This window comes from Terrapene carolina, unplaced genomic scaffold (assembly GCF_002925995.2).
Source record: "Terrapene carolina triunguis isolate 2854851 unplaced genomic scaffold, T_m_triunguis-2.0 Scaffold147, whole genome shotgun sequence".
In the NCBI taxonomy this organism is placed as follows: Eukaryota; Metazoa; Chordata; order Testudines; family Emydidae; genus Terrapene; species Terrapene triunguis.
In genome coordinates, this window is record NW_020664498.1 from 7,932,309 (window position 1) to 7,948,501 (window position 16,193).

Sequence of the window (16,193 nt, forward strand, 5' to 3'; positions counted from 1 at the left end):
TGCAGGCCCCTCTAGCTTGAGAATGACACAGTGTAGGAAGTCCAGAAGGCGGGTGGCAGAGCGATCAGGCAGAGGGAGGGAAGCGGTCTTTGCGCTCGGCCTTCGTTTGTTAATTTACAAAAGGGGATTAGAGGGTTGGGTCACAATGGTTGATTTGTCTTGTCCCGGTTAGCCAGAGGGGCCGTGGTTTAGTGTCCTGATTCGTGGGGGGAGGCCATGGTGCAGGAGAGCTGGGAGGGGTTGGGACAAAGCCGGTGCACCACCTCATCCCCTGCAGAGGAGGCTGCCCTTGGGGCTCTGGGGAAGTGAAGACCCTGTATCCTCTGGAGCAGGGGAGGGGGTTCAGGGGAATGCCCCCCCATTCAGGCTGGGTTAGTGCTGGACCCAGCCCCAGCTGAAGAAAATGCAAAGATTTCAAGCCAAACATGGGCAATGCACAGGAATGCTGGTCTTCACCCGGTCCTCTGGGACACGGGGTAGACACCTGCTTCCTTTGCAGCCACCCGCTTAGCAGGCCTCACGGTGCGCTGCCAGGCTGCCAGTGCCCCCCACCCAGGTGCACTGAGCTGAGAGGCAGGAACCCATGAGCTCAGTGCTCCTTTCTCCTGCCTGCGGTCATATTGCCGTGCACTCCCCAGATCCTATTCTCCCCCCGCCCCCACCTTGCACTCCAACCCCAGGAGGCAGTCAAGTATTAACCCTACCCCCTCTTACTATGGTAACCGATTGCACAGGGTCACTTCAAGCAAATTGGGACTAACACCCCAGCCTCTGGCATGACCGACCCAAACTCAGCCACGCTGTCTGGCAGAGTGAACGTGCCAAATATCCGTGCTTTGGCTACCCTATCCCTCACCATGAGACGACACTCCCCTCCAAGGGCAGGGAGAGGACCCAGGAGTCCTGTGTCCCATATTTCCACGCTGTCTAGCAAATGGTCATGTGTACATCCCTTCCCCCTCAAGTGGCCAGTCCCCATAGGAAAGCCAGTGGCACCGGCAGAGGTGTGTGCTAGGTCTCCAACAGGCCAGAGCTCAACCCTGCTGGCTGCCACAGCAACGATGGTTCCCAGCCTGTTCAGTGCTGTAAATGGCAGAGCCCCATGCAACATGCTGCAGGTACCGCCAATACAGTCACGTGTCCCATGGTGGCAGGTTAGGGATGAGGCTTATTGAGCCTTGGCCAGCAGCTGTGCTGCCTGCTGAGCCACTAGTAGGTTTGGGAAGCCGCTGCAGCTGGAAACTCCTCTGGTACCAGCCAGCGTGTTTGCCAGGGAGTTCTGGGCACTGGCTGAGGGAGAAACTGGGCTCAAGTGACCGAGGAGCTGATTGGGGAAGTGCCCATGGGAGGGGAGGAAACTGCCCCCAGTTCCACTTGTGGGTAAAGAGGGCAGGAAACAGGCAGATCCATGTGGGGATCCAGATTGGTTGGAAGCCAGCTCCAGAGTTACAGGCCCTGCTCTGGCTCCAGCTAGCAGCCTGGGGTCCTTTCCCAGCACAGCCAGGAGAGTTAATACAGTCTCAGTCCTTGCAGCTTTTCCACAGGGGGTGGGGGGAAGAGTGCTCTCCCCAACATCTGGGAGGCTCCAGCCTGGAGGGGGGCAGATCCCCCTGCTCTGCACAGGCCAAGGGAGGTGGCTCCATGCTTCCCACCCACCAGGCTCACCCTAAGCTGTCCATCAAACAGCTTGGCCTCCCCACACGCCGTCGGGTGTGCTGCCTAGCATTGGCACAGATGCACAAGCTCTGGCCCCTGAGGGGCCCTGAGAGCAGGCTGTTCATGGAATCACTGCACTTGGGGCACAGGGGTTCTGGGCTTTTTAAAAAAATGCCCTCTACATTTTGGACCAAACTCCCCCACCACCCCCACTTAACCCACCAGCAGCCAGAGGCAGGGTGCAGGAGGTAGATTGGCACTAAGCTATTCCTCAGTGCCCTAGGACTGGTGGGAATCCCCCCAGGCCCTGCGTGGCAGGCTGGGCTTCAGGCACCGTCTAGACAGCCCCTGCGAGCGGCCAGCTCGCTGTATGTACATGTGAACAGTGTAGTTATGACACCCCCTCCTCTCCATGCAGAGCCCTGCCCCAGCCCCAGGCCTGATGCCAGCCCGCCCAGCAAGCAGGGGGCCGCACGTTCTTGCACTCCCGTTTTTAATGTTCCTTGTTTGTAATGGTTTTATACGTGTGTTCACAGTGACGTGGAAATAAAGTCTAGGAGGAGAGTCCGACTCACTGAGAGCTGGGGAGGGACATGCCAGAGTGGCATCTGCTCCTGGCATCAGAGGGACAGGGGCATCTTGCAGACACCCCTCTTCCAGCCCTGGGGCACAAGGGCTGCCCCCCTTGCATTTGGCATGGGACCTTCCCCTGAAGTGCTGCAGGCTTCTCATCCCATCACCCTCCACTGCTGCCATGGCTTTGCAGGGATAACGCTTGGGGGGTTGTGGGGGCTGCTGGGCTTGTGCCTACACTCTGGGTGCAATCGCTGCATGCCCGGGGGGATGGGGAGGCTGCTCAGCCAGGCTGCCTCGCTGAAGCAGAGGGTGAGCTGAGTGCAGGGGGAAGCACAGTCCATATCCAACGGAGCACACACTATCCCCCCACCCAGGCACAGCTGCCCTAGCCAGCACCAAGAGAAGCTTGGATGGCTGTCTCTAGCCAATTGCTCAGTGCCCATGGGCAGGCCCCAGGGACACACCCTGGCCATGGGTTCTCCCATTCCTGCTCATTGGTCATGTATGGCCTGCAGCACCTTCCCCAGCGGCTCCCCCAGAGCTCTGGGAACAGGCAGCAGTTCAGCCCTGCAGTCTCACTGGGAGATCAGAGAGGTTAAGGCCAGATGGGATCATTCAGTCCGATCTCCTGCAGAGCACAGGCAGAGAGCCCACCCCGTGATTGCTGCCACCGGCCCCTATCCAATCTTGAGTTAAGACTCCATGTGACAGAGAATCCCCCAAGTGCCTGGTCAGCTATTCCGTGCGTTAAGTGGCCTCACTGTTAAAAGTGTGTACCTTATTTCCAGCCCAGTCACTGCTTCCAGCCCTTGGAACTAGCGTAGCCTTTGGCTGGCGGATTTAGGAGCTCTCTCCTACTAGAGATCCCTACCTCGGGGAGGTTGACGGACGCTGTGATCAAGGAGGGTCTGGTCCGTGAGGAGGACTCCTGTGTGGTACCCTGCCCCAGCAGACTCAGCCCCATATGGAGGAGGCTCAGCTGGGCCCAGCTACTTCACTCCCGAAGGGGCCTAGCGGCAGCTGGGCAGGAAAAGCAGCCAGCTCCTGTGGGGCAGTGTGAGCGGTGCTGCAGTCCCCTCAGTCCTTGCTCTACCCACCCAAGTGCAGGGGCAAATGTCACTACACTCAGACCACTGCCCACTACAGCAGGACCCTCAGGGGTTCAGCAGGGAACTTGCTCTCTGCCAGAGCTAACAGCTGTCCTATGTCTGCAGGGAAACACGAACCCTGCCACTGTGGGATCCAGCCCTTACATCAGAATCATGTTCACTGTCTCAGCTTCCAGCTCACATGCTTGCCCCCAGTGCCAGCCCCCGAGAACACCAGCGACGCAGTGCTGTGTTAATAAATACCAACGTGGTGACAGGGTGGAACTGAATTTAATGGCCATTAAATCCCAGCAGCACAGGGCTTGGATTTCACTACACATGCCCCAGATTTTATTTTAAACGAAGCTGCCACCACACGCTGTACATGCCCTCAGGATCCAGGCCCAGCACCTGGGGCTTGCTGGCCACTAAAGACCAGTGGGCTGCCAGCACTGTGGCAGTGACAGAGCAGATGAGGGCCCTTTGGTCCATGCTGTGGGACAGCAAAAGAGCGCCTCGTGTAGAAGGGGCCCCTGGCAGGGCGTGCTCTGCTCTTCCAGGAGACACGGAGGCTGGCTCTGCCCACAGGGGCAACAGCCGAAAGGAGCATGAACCTACACAGGGGAAAGGCAGGGACCTGAACTGCCCCAAGACCCACCTCTCCCCCCTTCCCCCAAACAGAGGATGTGGAGTCCCTGGGCTAGGGTCTGTTCACAGCACGTCACCCTTGGGGATGATGGGCAGACAGAGCCCACCCAAGTGATGACAGGGGCCCTGGCTGGGAAGCCAAACACAGACCCACATGAGGGCTGCTCTCCTGGCCATGGCCATACTGACCCCGGAGCTGCATGTGCATGGGGCAGGAGGAGGGAAACAGCCTGGGCACCACCACATCCCGCTTTGCCCGTGAGCCGCCTCCAAGCCATGATCAGCCTGGGCAAGAGGATGGCAGCTGAGCTCGAGCCAGGCGTGGGGGTTGGGCAGGGCTCAGTCCAGCAGCACCTGGCCCAGCTCCCCCTTGCGGAAGGTGCGCAGGAGCTCATAGGCGGCTGCAGGGTAGTCAGGCGCGATCACGTTCACGTCCCCTGCAAGAGAAGGAAAAAGCTGTAGGTGAGCAGGGAGCTCATGGCCCAGCCCAGCACCTCTGGATGGGCTCCAGAGTCCACGACTGTACAGACACAGCCCCAAATGCAGGCCGGGAGCGGGGGGAGAGGAGCTAGCCCCGGCTGGTCCCTGGGCGCTGCACGGCCCTGGTTCCATGCAAACCGACACAAGAGGCTCCCCCACAACACACCACGGCTCAGAGATCCTCCCTCCCCACACCCACAGTCACCAGCCTCCATTGCTCCAATGGGCAACTCCTGCCAGCCCCCACTGCCCTTCCTGGTGCCAGCCCCACACCCTGGCCATGCCTCTTCAGGAAATCACGCTGAACAGAGGGTCTGCAGTTGGCAGCAGCTGGGGTGCTCCTACCCTGCATGCCTTTAGGCCGGGGTGCTCCCCCAGAACCTGCAGTGGGTGGGGCATTCCCCTTCTGTCCCCCACCCACCCAGCTAGGGGGCTCCCTCGTCCTCCCCTCAAGCCTTGGAATCTCCAGGTGGCAGGGGCACAGCACTTACCCACCTCCCCACAGGCTCTCCGCCTGGCATGGGAGAGCACTCAACTGTTGACCCCCCCCCAGCTAGCTCTCACCCGTCCCCCCATGGGGTCCCAGGCCTGCAGGGGCACTCACCTGTCCCTGTGAGCACCTTCACTTTGTGCGTCTTGCCCAGTTTCAGTGCCACCCGCTTGAGCACGCTCTCAATGTCGTCGCTGGGCTCGCCCAGCCCATAGCGCTCCACGTAGCTGTGCCAGGGCAGCGAGAGTGGGTTAGCACCACAGGGCAGGGGCAGAAGCACCAGCCAGGCCAGGGTACAGGGCAGCTTTCCCTGGGCAGAGCACTTCAGTGCTCAGGGTGCTCTGGAGCGTGCAGAGGGATGGTGTGGCTGCACAGCATGCAATGCCTGCTCTGGGGCAGGACCAGCACCCTCCATGTCACAGTTGACCAGCCAGCCACACAGAAGACAGGTTCCAGGTCCTTCCGGGCTCCTTTCAGCCCCATCAGTGACGCAAGCAGCTCTACTGCCACCTCCTGGGGACAGCAGGGATTTCTGCACATCCCTACCTGTGTGGTGTCCCCGCTGCCACTCTACAAGGACGGCTGCCAGCGCCGGCTGGCTACGGGGGCCTCTGGCAGCGAACACCTCGCTGCTCTGGCATGGGGCAGCAGGGCTGATACCTGCCCTTTCCAGGTGGGAGCCTTCACTAGCAAAGAGACAGGTTTCAGAGGGGTAGCCGTGTTAGTCTGTATCAGCAAAAAGAACTAGTGACTAACAAATTTATTTGGGCATAAACTTTCGTGCCCACGAAAGCTTATGCCCAAATAAATTTGTTAGTCTCTAAGGTGCCACAAGTACTCTTCGTTCTTTTCACTAGCAAAGCCACCCAGAAACCCCTGCAGACCCTCTGTACAGGAGGCTGGCTGTCCCTTTCAAGCCATGAGCGCTGCGCCTTCCAGTGGCCAGAAGAAAGCACCGAAGGCACCAGCAAAGCACAGCAGCGGATTCTGGGACAAGAGCTGCATTTTGTTCAACAGGTGCCAGCTCTTGCCAAGGCTTTAGGCCTCAGCCAATCACAGACAAATTCATTGCTGGAAACCAGTCTGTTTCTCCTGTGCGTCAGTACGGCTAAGGTGGGTACTGACCTTAGAACTTTATGAAATGTCTGTAAGTTGCTGCTTGCATCAATCACACTTGTAATATCTTTATCACAAGCTCTAAGATAAATAAGTTTTTGCTTTGTAACTGTAAACAGTGTTTGCTCTGGAATGGTGAACCTGGCAAGAGGCATGTCTCCTGCCCATCAGGCAGGGCTATCAAAACTAAATGAGCCATTGTGGGACATCACAATACAAAGACTGTGTTAATTGTCCCTTCACACCCATGAAGAGGCTAGGAAGGAAATAAAAATAGCTAACATCTCCTTTGACTCTCCCAGGGCTGGAGCCACAAAACAGAAGCAGAGACCCCCCAGGGTCAACCTGGGTTAGCCCTAAAATCTGTCAGTGCTGACAGATTGCTACAGCTCCATCACCTTTAAAGACCATAGACTAACACATCATGTGTGTCTATACGGTTGCCTGCTTTAACCTTAAGAGTGCTCTCATTTCTTTTCCTAGTGAATACATCATTAGTTAGTTTACCATAGGCTTGGCTACAAGTGTTGTCTTTGGTGTGAGATCTGAGGTACAAATGGACGGGACTAGCAGCAACCCAAATCTTTTGTGATCTTTGGTGCAGAGCAACCAGCCCTCACTAAGTCCAGCTTGCCTGGGTGGCAAGACAGACCAGAGAGCCCAAGGGGACTGTCTGTGATTCCATGGTGAGACTGTTCTAGTTCTTTAGGAGCCCACTTGCTACTGGGCTGGTGCAGTCTAATTATAGACCATGCAACCAGCCTGGGGTGTCGCCCTGCTTTTGATAGTCTGCCCTGAGGTTGGCCCTCAAAGTCATGCAGCGTGACACTCTGCATACGACACGCGCTGGGCACCACTCCACCTCCTACAGCCCCTTGTGGCAGCTCAGTGCAGGGGCACCGCCAGCCAGGCTCACATCAGGAGCAGACAGACCCTCCGCTCTGGCAAGGAGCGCCCCCGCTGCAGGAGCTTCCCTGCCAACAGCGTGCACAAGAGCAGACTCCAAGCAAGAGCTGAGGGGTGGCACTGGGGAGACATGGGCAGGAGCCAGCCCCCAAGACCAGGGAAGCCCCTGGGGTCTCAATGCATGAGCCCACCCAGCCCCACCCCCTGACCCCACAGCAGCCAGGTGCTCAGGAAGTGCTCACCTGAACTGCTGCTGCTTGTTCAGGGTGTACAGCAGGTAGTCGGCCATGACGCCCTCACCCACCAGGTGGTCCCGGATGGCCCCTATGAGACACAGAACAAAGCTTGAGTGCCAGCCATGCAGGGCAGAGGGCAAGAGACAGCCTCGTCCGCACTGGCCTGGGAGCTGTGCCTCGACCCCTCTCCCACAGGGCTCCAGCCGCCTGCTCTGGGGCCGGCTTGGCCAGCATGAGAATGTGTGCACAGGGCACCTTCAAGGCGCTGCTCCCCGGGAGCCACCCTGGGCACAGCCAAGCTCCAGCCCACAGTGCCAGACACAGTATGGAGGTGGCCACTGGCCTACTAAGGAGCTCCCCGGGGTGGGGAAATGGGCTGTTCCTACTGAGCTCTAGAGCCTGCAGTGCCACCCCCACCCCAGGGCGAGAGCCCCAGCAGCTGATCTGCTGGATGTTCACCAGCTGCAGCTCCCAGCCAGTATGGCCAGGCAGGGGAGAGGGGCAGGGCAGACAGCTGGGCTGGAGCTAGGGTGACCAGATGTCCCGATTTTATAGGGACAGTCCCGATATTTGGGGTGGTTTTTTTTTAATATGGGCTCCTATTACCCCCACCCCCTGTCCCGATTTTTCACACTTGCTGTCTGGTCACCCTAGCTGGAGCACATGCGCTGAGTGATGCTCCCCCTCCAGGCAGCTGGGAGCAGCAGCCTGCCCCAAGCTGGGCTCCTCAGAGTAGGGGGACAGGCAGTGGCTCTGCCCCAAGCACCCAATAACAACATGTCTCAAGGCAGGGCCCGCGCTGCCTCACAAAGCCCTGCTGCCTTTGTGGAGCGTGTTCCCCTCTCCCACACTGTGCCCATGATCATGAGCTCCGGGGCTTCCCTATCTCAGCCCCAGCAGAGCCAAGTGAGGACAGCCCCTGGCCAGAAGCAGCTGCAGCTCCAGCTCCAAAGCCCTTCTCACCACACAGGGCCAGCTTCATGCCCGCCTCCACGCTCTCTATTCTCGGAGCCAGCACTCCAGGCGTGTCCAGCAGATACATAAGGGGCCTCTCGGAAACCTAGACAGGCAGAGGCAGGCTTGTTACGAAGCTGTGGGTCAGAGAGCAGAGCCCAAAGCAGCACCCTGAGCAGCGCCAGCACAAACGGAGGGGACCGCTGGCACTTCAAAGCTGATTCCCCCCACCAGCCAACTTGGGAATGGCGTGCGACAACTCTGTGATCCACCAGCCCAGGGCAGAGACTCTGTGGAGCATGAACGCTGGCACTGGAAACGGCCCAGTACAACTGGGCACCCCAGCTCCGCCCCATAGGGTCCCTCGAGCAACCTGCCAGCAGCCCAAGGGCCAAAGCAAAGCACAAAGCGGGGCAGAGCCCAACCTCCTCCTACATGGGTCACCCACAAAGAACCATACTGGGCTGGTGTCATCCAGGATCTTTCCTGGCAGGCAAAGGAGGCCAAGGAGGGTTCCACACCAGGTGTGGGCTCCTGGCGCTCTGGCTCTGCTGGGGGATGAATGGAGGTGGGTTCAGAGCTCCCAGCCCTTACCCAAATGGGTGGGGGTGCTGAATCCTTAGAGAGCTCTTCCCCAAACCCCCTGGGGCTACTGGAGGGCACCCCAACGTAACAGGCCCCAATCATCCAACAGCCTGCATAAACATCGCCTCTTTCCTGAAGCCAGCAGGTCTTCTAGAGCCAGCCAAGAGAAGGCCCGAACCCAGGGCCACTTCCTTTAAAGGTGACCTTTACCAGCAGTGCAGAGACTACAGATCCTGGCATGCACTTCATTGCAGTCCTGGGGACCTGGCGAAGCAGTCCCCTCAAGCCAGGCCTGGGGGCCCAGCTCCCAGCCCCATATTCTATCACTATGGAGCCACGGGAAGGCCCTGCCTGGAGCACACAACCCCAGGGTTATTTTGGAAGCTACCAACGCTGTGTTGTCCCAGGGGTCTCTTAACCCGGCCATCTTCTCACCATTTCAACTGAATGGCTACTGGCCTCACGCAGCCCCTCATGCTGTGCACACATTAGCTACACGCTCTGTACATGGCCAGCACAGTGCCCCAGCCGGCCGTGCTCAGGGGCACAGCTCCCAAGGACAGTACCTGGATTCTGGTAAGCACGGCCTTGGTGATCCCTGGCTCGCTCCCCACACGGGACGCTTTCCCTTCAGGAAAAGGAGAGGCCCAGTCAGCTGGAGAAGGAAGGCTCACTCTGGCCTGGCCTGCTCTGGCCTGCTCCCAGGGCACTGACGGAGCTTTGCCACTGGCCTCATAGCGCAGGGGTGGGCCCTGTGCATATCCAAGAGATCTCCCAGCCATCCCTCTGATCGGTGTGCCTCATGGGACTGACGTCCCAGAGCTGAGGCCCCGTTCAGCCAGCGCCTGTTCCCCAGAGAACCCCCCCGGTTTCTCTCTCGCTGCTCCTAAGCAAGTTCTGCCAGCCCCTCTGCATCCCTCATCGAACATCACAGCAACGGCAGAGCAGCTGCAGAGAGGGGAACAAGGGCCCAACTCCCTTGTTGCCTCTGAGGCTTCCTAGCTAAACACTGGCTAAGCCCAGCCCTGCTCAGCTTGGGTGACTGAACAGCCAGGGAAAAGATGCAGCCTGCAGGGCCAATTCAGCAGCTGGGGGAGCCAGTTCTCTGCAGGAGAGGGTTGAACCACTAGGAGGTCTGACGAACCCGCCCCAAGGCCACCTCAAAGCCCCCAGCCCTCCAGGGATTTGTGACCCACAGGCAGGGGTGCTCTCCCCCCGAGCCGCCAGGCACAATGGGAAGGCACACAAGGAAGTACCCTTTTTGAGGTGCAGCCTCCGCATGGAGTTGATAAGGGAGGATTTCCCCACGTTGGGCACTCCGATCACCATGATGCAGTACTCCACGTTCTGGAACAACAGGAAGAGAGATGGATGAGCCGCTCCCTCCCTTGGCAGCAATGCCAGGCAGCACCGCACCAGGCTCCATGTCCCACCCAGCCAGCCCCCAGATCCACCAGCCGGCACCGTGCCAAGCTCCCCGTCCCAGCCAGCCAGCCCCCAGATCCACCAGCCGGCACTGTGCCAAGCTCCCCGTCCCACCCAGCCAGCCCCCAGGTCCGCCAGCCAGCACTGTGCCAGGCTCCCCGTGCCTCCCCCCCCCACACACACCAGGCAGGGCAGAGCTAACAACAGGAGCGTGGATGTGTCCAGGCAGATTAATTTGGATCTGCATGGAAACAAGGAAAGTCATAAGCCAGCCTTGCCAGGGAATGGAGGCCGGCACAGTTCATTACACTCTTGGCTTCAGCACAGTCAGGTAGACCAGCTGGAAGCCCAGGCCACCAGTGGAATGTTTCCATCTGAACAGAGAAGCCAGACTCTTCTCCCACTCAAACCGTGGAAAACCAGATTCACTCCACTGGAGTCAGCGTCTCTGCACTGATGCTAGTGTAACCAGGAGCAAGATCCAGCCCCAGGAGCTGAGAGCATGCTGGGAGCCCTACAGCCACCAGAGCGCTGTATCTCCTGCTGGCTCCAATGGGGACGGAGGGCTCTCAGCACTCTGAGAACCAGGACCTCTTTGGGCACCATCTACACGCTGATCAGTGCGTCCAGCTGGACAAGCCCTTTGCTCATGTGGGGAACCGGACAGCAGTGTTTGGGTCTCACTCACAGACTTTCCCCATTCTCACTCTGGCCTGTTAGCTGACCTCAGCTCTCTGGTAGCGCTGGCTTCTGCTGACCAGATCTGTGATGAGAGGGATGACCTGCAAGGCAATACAAAGACAGATGCTAAGCAAAGCACTGGTGGCTTTGTCCCGAGTGGGTAGTACCCTGCCGTTAGACTCCTTGGCCAGCACAGTGCTGCTACGAGCAGCCAGGCAGAACTCACTGGCGGGACAGGCACACCTCCTGCTGCAATGCACCAGCTAGTGGGAAAGCCAGGGACTTCTCTGCAGCTAGCCTGTACTTTAACACAGTTTTAACTGGCAGCTGCTTCCAAATGAAGGTGCTAACAGGATGGACAGAGACACGGTGGGGTGAGTCCTTCCTAGCCGGCTTTCACTTCCAGCTGTGTTCAGAGTACAACTAATGCACAGCTTTAATGCAGACAAAGCAGGGGAGACTGGGAATGTTCACACTGATGGTTTCGGTCCACATAAAAGGTAAGATTCTCCTCTGCCCTCCGCAGGGTGGATGTCAACTGATACCGAGCTCATTTTGCATGCACAGATCTCCCACCGCAGGGCAGAATATGGGAGCTGAGGACTCCCCTGCAGGTCTGAGAGAAGCGCTTGGCCACATTTGTGGCTGCATGAGCATTTAATAACGTTTAAAATAATCAAAGCTTAACCCTGATGTCCCCGGCACAAGTCCTCAGATCCTACTTCTCAGTGTACTGCAACAGCCGTGCCTGCCACTAGGGCACTGCTCAGAAAGGGACATTGTACGGATGTCAGCAGGCAGTGCTGCCCATGTGGTCTCTCAGCAAGCCTGGGGGAAGGTGCACTCAATGTATGAGTAAAGAGATGCTCTTTCTAACTGCCAGCGCCACAAACTCCCCTGGGCTCAGAGGTTCAAGCTGGGCTCTTAGATCTGAAGTCAACAATTCCGAGGCGGCATTAGCTAAAGTGGAATCCTGTAGTAAAAATGTACTGCACAGTCACTAATGGGACCTGATCTCACCGAGGCACCCAGGGCGCTGAACAGCTGAGTGCAGCACGGCTTGCCCTCAGCTCCAAGCAGTCACATTGCAGAGCGGACACACACTGTAAGGAATTGCTGTTAGAAGAGACAGGGGCTGTTACCTTCTTGACATTTTCATCTTTTACGCAGTTTGTGAAGAGGATGTTTTTGAGCCCTTCCTGCTCCAAGCGCTCCAGAATTTTCTAGCAAGAAATGAGAGATTTCCATGTCAGAGAATGCAGCGGCCCACGGTGCCTCCTTGCCCCAGTCACACAGGGCAAACCACGGTAAGGTTGCTCAGGCTGGAGCTAACTGGGGTGAAGTGTGCTGTAGCCATCAGCTGAGTTACCCTTCACAGAGAAGGCACAATGCTAAAACACAAATATCTGTTCAGCTCCCCACTACCTGTCTGGAAAGCATGAATGCTGGCCAGCTCAGAAAGGCAGACAGGCTCCTGTGGGAGGCCCAGAGTCTAGCCCCCCTGCTCTGTGCCCCCCTTTCCCTATCTGTAGAACGGGGATGACAACACTCAGCCAACCCGCCATAGCTCACAGGGGTGCGGTGAGGATCAGGGAGTGTTACATGGCTATGCTACCTACAATGGAGACTGCAGGCTGAATCCAGGATCGTTCAGCCAAGTAGTATATGACAACAATGACAACAGCAGCAGCAACTCTGCTGCCTCTGCCACACAAAGACCCCAGCCCCGTGGTGCCTCCATCCTAGCCCAGAGGACAGCTCTCTGGACTGAGCCTCACTGCTAGAACCCAACAAGGAGAAAGTGTGCGAAGGATGGTTCAAACACAGAGCTAGTGGCAGATCAAGCCATCAGCAAGGGTGCCCCGCACAGGTCACTGAACAGCCAGGTATCAGCAGACACCAGTGGGGATTACTGTCAGCTGAGTGAAGGAGCTGTCCAGGGGGAGCCTATCTCCCCCACTGCACCCACTGGTTGGCTGGACGGTCTCCAAAAAGAGCTGCAGCTGGCTTGGACCCTGTAAAGACGCGGCCTGTTTGACAGTCGGGGGTTTTGGATCTCCTTAGTGCCATCTCGATGGACTGCTGGCCACATCCTGCATCCGCAGCCTAGCGCTGGGAGATGGAGGACTAAAGGAAGAGGGAACGAGGGACGTTTATGAACTGAAAGCCTTACTTAAATACCTCCCCGTTTCAAACACTTCAACTATTTTTCTTTTCTTCTGGATCTTTAATAAAAGACTGTTTCACGGTGTGTTTGCCATGGCACTAAACAGGCTGAGGCCTCTGTATACCAAACTCTGAACCTTGTTTAACACTGTTTAATGTTGGGACAGTGCCTAGGTTATGTTAACACATTTGGCCCAAACGGGAGAGCTTCTCCCATCGGCGTAACTAATCCACCGCTGAGGCGCACTAGCTATATGAACAGGAGAAGCCCTCCTGTCGCCATAGCGCTGTGTACACAGGGGGTGAAGTTGGTATGACTGTGTTGCTCAGGGGTGTGGATTTTTCATGCCCGAGCCACATAGTTATACCACTGTAAGTTTATAATGTAGACCTGGCCTCAGCCCCAACGTTTACTCTAGATTACAAGGAGAAGCTGCATCATTGAATTAAACAGGAAGATGGTTGTGAAGAATGGGAGGAGAAAGACTTTAAACTGGGTTCTTACTGCTTTGTGAGTCAGATCAGCCAGGTCCATTTTGTTCAGTACAAGCAGGTGAGGTCTGATTCCCAGGGCCTCCTGGAAGGCCGGGTTCCGGCCTGAGAATGGGATGTGCTACCGTTAAGGAAGCCAAAGAACTGAGATACCCGCAGTGACAGGGAAGGGTTCAGCCCGCAGAACTCTGCTTCATTGGAGACAAACTCTCACCTCCCACAAGGCAAGTTCCCGCAGCCCCGTCAGCACACCGCACCACGGCAAGGCCCCAGCCAGGGAGGGAAGCAGTGGGGAACAGAGGGCTACGCACAGCCCCGCGGGCTCTATGTACTGGCTTTGGAAGGATGCAGCAGCCCAGGGGCTACACATGGTGCTGAGCAAGAGGGCAGGGCTCCGCTGTGCTGCTTGGGCTCTGGCCGTGGTGCTACCAGCACAGCCTCCACCCAGGCCACCTGCTCCGGCCACCGAAGGATATTCGGGCATCGTGCACCTCGATGAGGCAGTCCACCTTGCGCAGCGACTCCTTCATCCGCCGCAGCCCTGCCAAAGTGGAGCCAGGTCAGCTGTGCCCACAAAGCCTGGCTGCAGGGGAAGGGACTGGCTCAGCCCTGCCCACAGCTCAGACCAGGCCCTGGGCAGAGATGCCCTACAGGCTGGGCCTGAGCCTGCCTGGCCATAATAAGTAGGGTGACCAGATGTCCTGATTTTATGGGGACAGTCCTGATATTTGGGTCTTTTTCTCATACAGGCTCCTATTACCCCCACCCCCTGTCCCGATTTTTCACACTTGCTGTCTGGTCATCCCAATAATAAGGCGCCTGCAGGAACCCGGACTTCCAGCGGGCCCCAAATATTGCGGGAGTCGGGACTGACAGGGCTGCCATCTTTGAAAGGCAGCAAACCTGGTACCCCGCGACAAGGCAAACCCAGTATCCGGAGAGAGCCCACACACAGATCGATCACAGCGGGTCTCCCCCGCTTGGGGCGCCTGCACGTGGCGGGGCAGGCAGCTGTTCGGGGCGGGGCGGGGCGGGCTCCCGCGTACGCTGCGGCTGGGGAACGCGGCGGGCTCCGCAGCGGGCACAGACACTGCTCGTCCCCCGGGCGTTGGGAGAACAAGCGAATCTCCAGCCCCACGGAACATAACCCGGCAGATTCAATTAGTCCTCCGGCAAATCCCTGAGCCGGCCCGGAGTCACCCTCGGGCAAAGCGCCGCGGCCCAGCCCCCCACCTTTGGCCATGTGCCCGGGGAACCAGGAGGCCACATTCCGGCCGCCGAAATCGAAGCGCTCCCGCCAGGCCCGCAGCGCGCCCGCCGCCAGCCGCATCCCGCCGCCGGAACCCTCCAGCCGCCAGGGAAGCGACCCGGAGCGCGCCCTCCAAAACACCCCCGCCCGGCCAGCTTCCGGTTCCGGCCGCTCACAGGCCCCGCCCCCAGACCACTCGGCCGAGAATAACGGGAGAAGCCAAAACGTCACAACCAGAGCTGCGTCCCAACAACCATTCTACGGGGTGTGTGTGTGTCCCTCATCGCCTGGCAACAAGGCAGTCGTAGGCGCATCTATGACCCGCCCCTGCCCGAACTCCGGGCCCTGGGGGCCCGCGCTGTGGTGTGACTCCATTGGGGGCGGGGCTTTGTGACGTAGGGTGATGGGGCGGGGCTTTGTTGGGGCGGGGCGGTGGTGGCTGCGCCTGTGCCGCCGGAGGCGGCCTGAGGTGAGATGGCGGCGCGGGAGCTACAGTTCTGTGAGCTGGGAAGGGGGGGCACGGCGGGCTGGTTGGTACCTGGGGCGGATTGAGCCGGGCTGGTACCGGGCGGCAGTACTGCGGGCGGGCTGGTACCGGGGGGGGGGAAGGCAGGGTACTGACCGCGGCTCCTATGACACACACCTCTCTCTCTCTCTCTCCCCAGGCAGCGATGGCAGAGCCGCGGTGTGAGGGGCAGCCAGGGTGTGGCACAAGGAGTACGGACTCATCCCCTGGCCTGTCAGGCACGTCCCCCCCAGCTGGGGCAGCACCCGCCGCAGCTCCCCCCGCCAGGGCAGCGCCCCCTGGGCCAGGCACAAGCCCCCCTCCCAGGGCAGCTCCTCCCGTGGCGCCCCCTGCCATGGCATCAGCACCTGTGCCAGGCAAAAGCCCCCCTGCCAGGGTGGCTCCCCCCACTCCATCTGAAACAATGCCCCCCATGCCAGCCGAGGAAACACCCATGCTACTGCTGGATGATGTGCGATACCAGATTGCTTGCACCAACTGGTACTAGAGCTGTCCAGCTCCACAGCATCTGGAAGGCAAGTCTCAGACCCCGCTGCGCCAGGCACCCAGTGATGCAGATGGACTCCAAGTCGCCTCCAGGAGCGCCTGTATTACTGCCCTCCTTGAAGATGACATCCTGCGTACTGCTGCATCTGATGCTTTGAATAAAGAGCCAGGGTCAAAGCTGCTGAGTTCCTGCTCTTCTCTCTGGCTACTAGGCTCCCAGTTCTACCAGCTTTCATGCTGATATCCCCAAATCATGTGGACAGCGACCCCTGTCATAACCACAGGACTTTACTCTCTCCCCTCACCCACAGAAACTTTCCTTCCCAAGGGGCCATATCCCCTCTCTCTCCCATGCACACGTGTCCTGCCTTCTTGTGCTTTATACACTAACAGAGCCTGTACACACAGTGTGCTGACTGCGCAGCTTGCTGTT

General features: G+C 58.6%; 1 protein-coding gene across 2 annotated transcripts; it reads right to left on the reverse strand.

Moving 5' to 3' along the window:
* Positions 1–3,592: 3,592 nt before the first annotated feature.
* Positions 3,593–14,844, reverse strand: LOC112113916 (mitochondrial ribosome-associated GTPase 1). Of its 2 annotated transcripts, XM_026653729.2 has the most exons (11): positions 14,733–14,844; positions 13,976–14,040; positions 13,513–13,617; positions 11,984–12,064; positions 10,886–10,942; positions 9,992–10,082; positions 9,302–9,363; positions 8,160–8,256; positions 7,203–7,284; positions 5,053–5,165; positions 3,593–4,405 (listed from the first exon to the last, which is right to left on the reverse strand). In XM_026653729.2, the coding sequence occupies exons 1-11, from the start codon at positions 14,827–14,829 to the stop codon at positions 4,308–4,310; spliced, it is 948 nt and encodes a 315-aa protein (XP_026509514.1). In that variant the 5' UTR covers positions 14,830–14,844; the 3' UTR covers positions 3,593–4,307. The 2 variants fall into 2 exon arrangements, with proteins under 2 accessions (XP_026509514.1, XP_026509512.1); XM_026653727.2 differs by lacking the exon at positions 13,976–14,040 and having other exon boundaries at positions 13,513–13,604.
* Between the last annotated feature and the right edge of the window lie 1,349 nt (positions 14,845–16,193).

Bases quoted from the DNA above. Each gene is read 5' to 3' on its own strand.
- LOC112113916 (XM_026653729.2), bottom strand. From the start codon at position 14,829: ATGCGGCTGGCGGCGGGCGCGCTGCGGGCCTGGCGGGAGCGCTTCGAT. The intron at 9,364-9,991 runs GTACTTCCTTGT...CTTTTCCTGAAG, and splicing joins GAGGCTGCACCTCAAAAAGG to GGAAAGCGTCCCGTGTGGGG. The intron at 4,406-5,052 runs GTGAGTGCCCCT...CTTCTCTTGCAG, and splicing joins GAAGGTGCTCACAGGGACAG to GGGACGTGAACGTGATCGCG.